Source organism: Haplochromis burtoni, unplaced genomic scaffold, assembly GCF_018398535.1.
Source record: "Haplochromis burtoni strain Fernald_Lab_line unplaced genomic scaffold, NCSU_Asbu1 Contig_77, whole genome shotgun sequence".
Taxonomy (NCBI): domain Eukaryota; kingdom Metazoa; phylum Chordata; class Actinopteri; order Cichliformes; family Cichlidae; genus Haplochromis; species Haplochromis burtoni.
In genome coordinates this window covers 2,319,706-2,330,754 of record NW_024582438.1, presented here as the reverse complement: position 1 = coordinate 2,330,754, position 11,049 = coordinate 2,319,706, and the positions used below count along the sequence as shown (strand labels likewise).

At 40.3% G+C, this 11,049-nt stretch overlaps 1 protein-coding gene across 1 annotated transcript; it reads left to right on the top strand.

The window, feature by feature from the left end:
• The first annotated feature begins 2,219 nt into the window (after nt 1-2,219).
• Nucleotides 2,220-10,301, top strand: LOC102297003 (neuroepithelial cell-transforming gene 1 protein). The gene is made up of 12 exons (XM_005929043.3): nt 2,220-2,558; nt 4,065-4,131; nt 4,635-4,694; nt 5,389-5,496; nt 5,578-5,742; nt 5,833-5,895; nt 5,978-6,074; nt 6,175-6,251; nt 7,548-7,805; nt 7,898-8,068; nt 8,160-8,346; nt 9,368-10,301. The coding sequence occupies exons 1-12, from the start codon at nt 2,395-2,397 to the stop codon at nt 9,700-9,702; spliced, it is 1,752 nt and encodes a 583-aa protein (XP_005929105.1). The 5' UTR covers nt 2,220-2,394; the 3' UTR covers nt 9,703-10,301.
• The last annotated feature ends 748 nt before the right edge of the window (nt 10,302-11,049 follow it).

Genomic DNA, 11,049 nt, shown 5'->3' with positions numbered 1-11,049 from the left:
TTTTTAGGACAGAGCAAATTTGATCTAATCATATTAGAAATGTTGTGTTTCACACACAGATGTTGCTACATTTACTATTTGTTCACAATCTGTGTCTGGTGATTCAGGGCTTGTGTGTGTATATTGTTTTTTTCTCGCGCTGACAATCCTCACAGGTCCTCTGGCCCAAGATTCTTGATTGTATTGTCTTCTGTTTATAATGTTGGTTGTGTTCTCTCCCTTTTCTTCCATCTCCCTGCCTGTGGTTATGTGAGCTCATTGAAGTTTTGGGTTGCCGGAGGGATCGTAAGTCCCTAAGTGTTCCCGCACTGGATGCTGCCACACCAGCCGTCGCTAGCTTCAGCTGAGGGCCGCTTTTGGTGCGCACTATTTTACTGTAGACAAATGTGCATGAAAGGCCTCGCTTCAGTGTATTGCCCTTTCATTGTGTGCATCTGTTTGTGTCTTTCCAGGAGCTGGAAGCAGACCACGTTTTCTCATGGGAGTGGAGTCACGGTGTGGGAAGAAGAGTGCCTGGAGTAGCCTTTTCACCTTTTGGACATTCTGTACTGCATTTTGTCACTCACCTAAGTGACTTCTTCAAAATCAGTGACTCCTCAATTGGACTATTCTGAATAAAAAAGGGTTTGTTATGCTGCTAGATGAGTTTTTATAGTTTAAATCCAATTCATCATCTATCATGATGTCCCAACGTTTCTGTTGATAGTATTACAGTAATAGCATCAGAGGATTGTCTTGTAGGTGAGACCAGCATCACTGAATAGTATTTCAAGTTTAAAAACTTTTTTTTAATGTAAAATGAAACAAAACTAAGTCTTTAGTAAATGTATTTGGATCCAAATAAAATATATCTGTGCAAATAAAATCTATTTTTGTGGGACTTTATTTTGTGAGAAGATCATATCTGAAGCATACCTGCTAGGTCAATGAATAATGAAAATAACTTTAGTTGCTGTCTTTATGTTAGTAAAAGTGCAGAAATTTGATTGCGCTGAATGGTTTGATTCTGCCTTCACAGCTAATGTTTTTATCTTGAACTATAAAAAGAACAGAGATCATCCTTCAGTTGAGATGCTCTTTTTCTAGTCATGTGGCTGAGTCACATCACTTGTGTCAGTATGATCAGAACAATGGTCACCTGATTCATGAGTATGTGCCAGTTCGAGTCAAAACGCTAATCTGAATCAAAGTGAATGTCGTGGCTCATCTTTTGAAAAATAAAGTAAAGTCAGCAAACCAAATAAGAATTTTCTTTACTTCACACATTATAAGTATTATCAACAAAGGAACAAATTGCATATGTTTTCAGTGTTTCCAAGTACCCAGTTTTAGATTCCAAATCTACAAGTCCAAAAGACCCGTGACTTAAAAGAAAGAAACACACTGCCTTTCATACTACACTAAAGTAGTTAAGTAATAGATAAAAACTGAAAGGACAGAAAAGTTCCTGTTTTTCACTGTACTAGAGATACACTCGGGGGTCGAGGGCCATTTCCAGGTGTCCAAAACTCAATTTATTTTCAAAAGTGGTTGAAAATTCAGTCAATTCTACTGATTGTATTTGAACACAGACGTCCTGACACCATAAACGTGGATTAAGAAAAGAGAGTCCTATGTAATAATATATGTTAATATGATTAACTCTACTTAACAGTCAAATTTGTTCTGCCTGAAGACGATAAAAAACTACATCCCTGCTTTCATTCTGAAACTGTTCTGAGAATACTTAATGTTGGTAATGTTTTCTGTGGCAAGTTTTCAATTTTCCCTAAGTGTCATTTCTGATAGTGTAAAGTTTGTCAAAAATGACTTCATACAAGGTGTAGGGTCACTGGAGGTTATCTGAGCTGACCACACCCCAGACACTTTGCCAGTCCATCACAGAGCTAACATGGAGAGTCAGACAAGCGTTCACCTTTGGCCAATTTAGAATAACCAGCTAATCTAATTAGCATGTCTTTGGACTGCGTGAGTAGGCTTTCTGCCTTGCACGGAGTGGACAGTCAAACAAACTGAATCAGCATAAATCAGTTTTGATGGATCAGAATGGATCAGTGTTGTCTTGTCCCCAGTCAATTCATACTGCAGGTTTTGTGCACCCCGCTAACTCTGATAGGCTGGTTTTCATTATCTTTCGTTATGAAACGCGGACGAGCTCAGACTGGCTCCTCCCACCTAGTCTAGCAGCGGAGCTCCGAGACGTATCCTGATTGGTCCATTTCCAAGAATCCGCCATATTCAAACTTCCGCCGTGCTGTGTCTTCTGTTGTCATCGATCTTCTGTTTTCTTTGTACGTATAGGGCCAGTTTTCATACGTTTGGTTTTTCTATCTTCATCGCTTAGTCATAAACAATTTCGGGTATAACTCATCTCACAACGTATAGCCACGGGAAATGGAAGAAAACGAAGAATTTAGCGGAAGCGCGACGGAAAACAAAAGACACAAACTTCGCAGGGTGTCATCGAGGACGTCTACGACCAGTATGATCAGCGCTGCCGAGCCCTCGCCTCAAACCTTACGAAGAAACAGCTCTAAGAAGCACGTAGCTGCGAAAAGGTGATAGCATAATTATTTATTCGACAGAACTTTTGCAATATAGTACAGTATACTACAGCAAACATTTTATCCATTACCCGGTCGGCCAACTGTGACGGGCAGGGCTGGTATTGTAACTGGCAAAAGGTGCTTTCAAGTGCACCTCGGAAGCCAACCAATCGACTGAAAATACACATATGTCTGCTTATCTTGTTTTAATAAAGAGATAATTAATTTAATTTTTACATGCATATGTGTGTGTGATTTAGGATTTGTACAGTTTCCTGTGCAGTAGACATCATCTTTATATTAGGGCTGTAATAATGTCATCCTCTGTAAAATACATCTTTATTTGTTGTGGGGAGGGAACAAAACTTTGTTTACAGGTTGTTCGTTTCTTTTATTGCAAATTACCATCAAAATACTACAGGTGGAGAGACGTTGTAATCAGACCTGTGCAAAAGTTTGCAAAAAGAACATTATTTGTTGTATCATTTAGGGTTGAATAATTTTTTCAAGTTGAAATTGCAATATGTGCATTTGGTAGACTGCAAAAGCTGCAGTCAGTCTACGCTTTATACAGCACATCTCATTGAGGCTTGTAACATGCACTTTCTGTGAATCTCCAAATTTTTGACCTTTTTCCTTACGTGGGAGTCATTCTCACCAAACAGAAGTGACCCAAAACAACTGCATATACACCCTCCAACAACATACATGTGGGTTAAGGTTAGCCCACACGAGTTCATGAGGTTACATCTTTTGGTCATAACATTACATTCTAAATATTAAACTGGGCTTAACTTAAAAAACATTCCCCAAATCATTTAAGGCTAATATTATATGTGCATTATAAACACTATATAGATGTTTATGTTATAAAACACTGTTGTTATTTGATCACCCTGCTTTATAATGCTTCGTTTTGATTAGTGTACTGTGGCTTTAATTTGATGGCCATGCACTGCACCTGTATTTGTACTTGCAGACTTTCAAAAAATGCAAACAGTATAATATCAGATACGGATTTCAAAAAATGTGATTGGCTCCAACTGTTTTTTCCCAGAAAGTGGTGACTGTTAACAATGGTTAACGTGACGTCAGTAAATCAGATCTCATGACTCTCAACAAAACTTTTACAGTACTGGTTCTACTCATTCCTCAGAGTCATGAGCACTGTTAGTGGGGTTTTGCAGTAGTGGGTGCAGCTGCCCCTTGGCCTCGACCCTGACAGAAACTGTGTAGTTTCATTGTTTTGTCGCCATAATTGACAAGTAGCACAACAGAACCGCACAGCTCCTTAAATGGCTTTGTTGTGCCTCAGTCATCCCAGAGCACATATTTGAAACATAACTGCAACATAAAGGGTCACAAAAATGCTTCCATGTTATACTGTAAGACTCGCATATTGTTGCTGACCATGTTGATAAGATACCAGAAAATGAAAAGCTGCCATTGTGTAACGACCATGCTATAAATGTGTTTTCATTGTGCAAGGCCAAACATGATTTGTTTAATTTCCCACAGACCACCACTGCAGAGAGGCAGCTCCTTCACCTTCCTCACTCCTGGGACTCCGTGGGATTTCAGCCTAGTGAGTTCATGTTTGATATGCAACGGTATCATGTTTTATTACAGCGATCAGGCCCTCACACAATTATCTCTTTGTAAACTGAACAGCTCTCTTGATCCATGTCTTATATGGCTTGTATGGTTTTCCAAAAACTTTGCCTGAGAGGCTTTTGGTAAGGTTTGAGCCTGTAAAAGGCTAGTTCAATTTTTAGTAAAGTTGTGCTGCGGCTTATTTTTACACCTGTCACAAATAATGGAGAAATGCATACTTTTCACCCAAATAATAACACAACATGGACTCATTGTGTGTCAACAGAGAACACTGCCATGGGTAGTCTCCCGTCAAAGTCCCAATCTCAGACAGGAAACCCCCATATACGTATTGCATCTGGTCATGGGTAGCAGGATAACATTTTGGACTGTTGTCGTTGTTATGTTCATATAAGAGATGCTGCTTTAAATCTGTTGTTTAAACACTCATCGGGCCTTTAAAAGTAACCGCTATCTTGTGTTTTGTTGCTGCAGAAAAGAAAGCGCAAAGAGAAGGAGGATGATACCGTCAGCCTGTCCAGCTTCGACCTCAAGGTGAGAGTCGGAAAGCCTCCTTTCTGCACCTGAATGCATCTCTACCATAAACTTTAATCCTTCTGCATGACTCGGGTTGTCGTCACAGACAGCCTGAATCATGCAGGCTGAGGATAATCCTGCTATGCCTCAGACCGGCTGAGGAAATAACTGTGAAAGAGTATACAAGCAGTGCGTCTCTTGGTGCTGTGATTGTCATAAATTCAGGGTTCAGTTCAGCACATCAGCGTAGCATTTACACTATGTTTCTGTGCTGTAGAAGCAGGAGCAAAGTTCCTCTACTCGGATATTTGAAAGGAAGAGCTGAGAAAGCTGAAATTCTCCCTCAAATGTGTAGGAGAACCGTGTGAAGTACAAGAAGAGATCTAACCAAGCAGACACTTTGTTCATGGATATAACTTCTCAGTGTGTGTTTCACTGGAGATCACATAGTCAGACTGTAGATCTAAGTGCAACATAAATACATCTGCACAGCAAACAGTCCTGAGACTAAACTGAAACTGTTAAGAGAGCAGATCAGTTTCATGTCATGCAGGTGTTTTACTGCTGTTGCTAAATAGACTAAGCATTTAAGAAGATAGATGAAAGGAATATGAGTAAATTGTGTGTGAGGCTATTTAAAAATGCCAATAGCTTCAATTATAAATAAATCCTACAGTTTTAGTTTATTATAATTGTATTTTTCTTTTTTTAGGAACCCAGTAACAAGCGTGTCAGATCACTTGCCAAAGTTTCATCCCTCGTCAACTTGATATCTCCTTCAAAGAATGGAGCAGTGCGGCGCTTTGGTCAGACCATCCAGGTGAGCGCTGTGCTGTGACACTTAAAAACAACACTTACCCCGTACCATCTTCAATAACAACAGCCTTTGTTTTTTTTGTAGTCAATGTCATCACGTGATACCAAGTCACCAGGGATGTCCCTCAAAGCTGGCAGCAAAGCTTCAGGTCCAACCCCCACGAAACGGAGAAACAGCACGCTGTGGTCGGAGACGCTGGACGTCCATCAGAAGAGCACGTTCTCAACAAAAGAGATCAAGAGACAAGAGGTTGTGCAGCTCAGCCTTAAGTCAGGAGCAGGATCTTAAATGTGCTGAGAGCTGAGAAAGTAATCCCTCCGGCATTTGTTTTATTCTCAGGCAATTTATGAACTGTACAGGGGAGAGCAGGACCTCATCGAAGATCTTCAACTTGCCCGAAAGGTTAGTAGAATATTTGAGTAAAAATAGAAGAATCCAACATTTCAGCTTCCTTTTTTACTCAAACTGCTGCTTTTGTGTTTAGGCGTACCACGATCCGATGCTAAAGCTTTCCATCATGACAGAGGAGGAGCTGGCTCACATCTTTGGCGACTTGGATGCATATATCCCTCTACACGAAGGTGAGCTCTCGCTAACTTGGATATAAAACTGGAAGCAGTTTGTTTTTCACTAACAAATGTGTCTCTCTTTTTTTCTCTCTCTCTTTTTAACATTCTGCAGAGTTATTGGTGAAGCTGACGGAGGGAACTGGCTCTGATGGAACAGTAGCACAGATCGGGCAGATAGTGATAGACTGGGTATGAATACAGTAACATTATCCTGAGAATATACACTCACCTTGATAACACAGATATCTAATCGGCCACTCATTTGGTATCAAATCAGTGCATTTAGCCCAGTAGACACGGTCAAGATGATTTTCAGAAGCACTGCATTGATCACCCAGATGTGACCACTCTGGAGAAGTTTGGAGATCAGAGGAGAGGGCCAGACTGCTTTGAGCTCATAGGAAGCCAAAAGTAACTTAGCCATTCATTACAGCTACAGTAAAATCTTGAAGCAGATGGTCTACAACAGCAGAAGACCACACTAGGTGCCAATCCTGTCAGCTAAGAGCAGAAAACTGATCCCAGTTCACACGACTTACCAAAATTAGACATCAGAAGATTGGAAAAATGTTGACCGGTCTGACGAGTCTCAATTTCAAAATAAAAGCATGGATCCATCCTGCCTTGTATCACCGGTTTAGGCTGGTGGTGGTGGTATAATGGTGTTGGGATATTTTTGTGGCACACTTTGGTTGCCTTAGTATCAATTGAACACTGTTTAAACACCACAGCCTACGTGAGTATTCTTGCTGACCATGGCTATCCTTTTATGACCATATGCCCATCCAGCAGGAAAACATGTCAAGTCACACCACAAAGCTCAGATCGGCTCAAATTGGATGCGTTTGACCAGGAGATTATTGTTGTGGATGTGTAGCCAACAAATATGCAGCAACTGTATGATTGTTATCATAAGTGTTTCCAGCACTTTATTAAATCTGTGCTACAAAAGAGCCCATAATTTGTACCTCATTAATTTAGCAGTGAGTGTATTTAGTGGATGTTTATCCTATAAGGCTTTGCCAAGTTAGGACATTTTAATACAAATATTATAAAAATTCTTGCTAAACTCACTAAAGTTAAAATATTATTTGCTAGAATTGGTACTTATATCATTTTTTTAATAGTTAGCTGTACATGACAATAATTTGTATATTTAATGTTGCATGAGTAAATTGGTTGCAGATTCTTATTTAATTTATTCTTTCACTCTAATTTTACCTTTTTTTTTTAACAATAGTCTTCATAGGGTGGCAGTAGAGATCACGTTTACTTTAGAACTGATGACGCTGACTGAAACTTCACAGCCTGCCATCAGCTAATATTCATATTTAAGATGCTTTTGAGGAAACTGAAAATCATTTTAAAAAACCTGAAACTAATCCGACAAGCAGCCTTTAGATATTTTCTTTCTTTTCTTTTTTTTTTTTAAAGACATGAAAAGTGCACCGTTAAATGTTTTGCCTCCGACTGTTTTTCTCTCAGCTGCCCCGTCTGAACGCCTACAAAAACTACTGCAGCAACCAGCTTGCCGCCAAAGCCCTGCTGGACCAGAAAAAGCAGGACAGGCGGGTGCAGGATTTCCTGCAGCGCTGTTTGGAGTCACCCTTCAGCAGGAAGTTGGACCTCTGGAGCTTCCTTGACATCCCTCGTTCACGTCTGGTAAAATACCCGCTGCTGCTGCGAGAGATCCTCAGACACACGCCTCCCGATCACCCAGACGTGACCAGTCTGGAGACAGCAGTACGTTACCTGCGTGCCACATAATCTGGCAATTTGCATGTTTGTTGCAAATAAAATACACCATCATTTTATGATAACTTTTTATTATCCAGATCACTATAATCCAGGAGATCCTGTCCGATATCAACGTGAGAAAGGGGGAGTCTGAGTGCCAGTATTACATTGACAAACTGGAGTTTCTGGACGATAAGCAGCGGGACCCCCTCATAGATAAGTGTAAGACACTTCTGTGTCACGGCGAGCTGAGGAACAAGAGCGGCTCGGTAAGAATGGATGCTTCTTCTCGCTGTTACAGTATCTGCACGCCGTTCGTGTCGTTTTGAAGTTTCACGCTCTGTTACTGTGCTGCCTCAGAGGCTGCACGTGTTCCTCTTCTCTGAGCTGCTCGTTCTGACTCGGCCGGTGACGCGCAACGAAAGGAGCTGCTTCCAGGTGTATCGACAGCCCATCCCTGTTCGAGACTTGGCCATGGAGGACCTGCAGGATGGAGAGATCCGCATGGGCGGGTCCTTCAGAGGGGCTTTCACCAATGGAGAGAAAGGTGGGTTGACGTCTGATGGCTTCAATAATAGACGGGAGTTCATATCAGTGTAAACTTGAGGAGTTTTGGGGTTTTAGACCATCAGTTAGACAAAACAATTATAAGATGTCACTTTGGACGCTTTCTTTTTCTGTGCTTAATTTTTGTAGACTAAATTATTAGAAATGCATCTTTTATAGTAAAACTAATACCTTTATAACTGAAAATGTCTTAGTTGTAACTCCACAAATATTCAGCATGCATGGATGCATGAATCCAGTCAGTAGCTGCGTCTTGCTTCTTCTCTCGCCAACTTTCATTTACAAACCTCAGTCATATTCTCCTGCTAGAAGAAGGGGGGGCTTAGTAGTGGTCCACTTCCAAAGTATGCTTTTCGCTAAAATGGTGAAGCCAAGAGCAGCAGTACACAGTCACACTAACCTGATATGACCTAATTACACATGTTCATCCTTGCGTCAGGTTTTATCCACTTTACCAGTTTTTGATGGGAAATTTTGGACTGATATGTTAAACCACACAACATACTCCAAAAACATCCATTGATGGGCGTTCTTTATTTTTAATTGATATTCTTTTTCATAATTATTAGTGATGTTAATTAATATTTATTTAACAAAATAAATTAACTGGTCTGTAAGTTCAATAAACACTCGAGTTCTCTGGTAATATTTAATAGTTTGGGCTTTACGGGGTTAAAGCACACTGCACACCAGAGTGAACCTGCTGAGTCATGTTATAATTCACACTTGGCTTGCCACGACTGGCGGCCCTTTTTGTATTTGCTCACAAGTTGTCCGTACCATTGTGTTGACTCACTCTTTAGAAGAAACATGCAGAGGAGGTTGGGTGAGGTGGGAGATTATGGATTCTTATAGGACTGGTGTTTATAATGCTGAATGAACTGGCGAAGAATTCTTTTTTTCTTTTTTGAGTGTCATTAAAAAGGATTTTCCAGAATCCTGTAGCTTCAAAGCATCAGTATTATTTTTCTGACTGCCACTTTTATTCTCTTCTTCTCTAGCTAAGAATGTTTTCCGCGTGAGCTCTCTGGATCCTTCTCACGGCCAGACCCACACACTGCATGTGAGTGACGTCTACCACAAGCAGCAGTGGCTCAACTGCCTCCGAACCGCCATGTCCCAACAGCAGGGGGCTCCAGCTAGAGTTCAGCGGGGGGAAACCATCCCAGCAAAAAGCCACTCCTCTGTGTCCTCAGCCACAGTCTGTGACGAAGAGGAAAATGAGAACTGTCCTCCTCCTGTCTCTGGCCCCAAACTGAGGCCTCAGACGCTCTCCAAAACCAGACTGGACCAGAAGTTACAGGGATCACTGAAGAGGAAGGAAACTGGAGTGTAGCTATTTAGAGGGTTCCTCTTACATGTATTTGACGTGTGTCCTGTTTAGTCACATTTTTTTTATCCATCTGCACTGAAAAGGCTTCTCCAATCATCACCGTCCAAATGTTAATCCAACTGTAGCCCTTAAAAATGTGTAATTAGTTTACAAAAAAAAAAAAAAAAAGGCGTGCTATTTGCATATGTGTTTACAGCAGCTGTAAAGCAGAGTTTTCTGTCTTGTTGCTTTGAAAACTTTTTCAGTTTTGGTTTTTGGTTAAGGCTGGGTTTTTTTTTTGGTTTTTTTTAAACCGTCTCTGTCTTGTGCTATGATCAGGATGTGACTGTGTGTCTATAGCACGAGCAACAAGTGTGAAGCTGTCCGTTTTAAGTGTCATCTGTGCCAAGATAAGGGACCAAGAAACTGTCTACCAAGGAAACAAGGCCCAAAGTGTTTCAGATCAGTGTCAAGATAGGGAGCAGAACACGTGTGAGAGCACTGACCACAGATGTATAAAGAATTGTTTTTAAGGGGGAAGGAGGGACATCAAGAATTCATCACATATTCAGAGGAAATTTGTTAATCAAAAAGGAAAAAAATAAAACATTTAGTAAAACTGAGTTTGAGACTTTTTATTGCAGGTTACTAAGATCCTCTTGATTGTACTTTGAGTTCTCAGGCACTTCCCTTTATTGTTAACGGGGCAGTTCAACAGTGTTGCAACACTTTTAAAGCAAACAGAAGCTTAAAAAAAACTAGACACTGGTTTCTTTCCAATTAGTGTTCAAAAAAACGACTCTTAGCACGTTTGTTCATGTGTTTTTGTTCAAATATATCAAACTGGAAAAGGCGAAATGTAAAAAAAGACAGGTTATGGATAAATCCTTTTGAGTTCAGAGGCAAGTTTGACTTTTGTTTTATTTTAATTGCTGTGAAATGCCCATCGTAGCTCTTCAGGCCAAATCCAAAATTGAAAATGACGTCTTTACACACCTGCAAAGCCTGATTTACATGTATGAAAATTTTACCTCGATATCTGTTGTTGCGTTTGTTTGTTTTCACTGTAAAACATACAACTGACACAGTGTGACTCTAATACTGAATATTGACGTACACCTTATCTAAACAGTCATCGAAAAGAGCATCACTGCAAAACTTAAAGATGTACTCATAGCATTCAGGGAAACAAGCGTCAGTACAAAGCGTATTTCAAATGTATTGTCATAAAGAGTCAGAGAACAGCTCATCGCATTGCCAACTTCCTCTATCTCGTTAAACACAGATTCTTCACTCACTATTTAAAAACAGGAACCTGAAAGACTTTCTTAAGTTCTTTTTCATTTTTATATGCTCGAAGGATCATTGGAA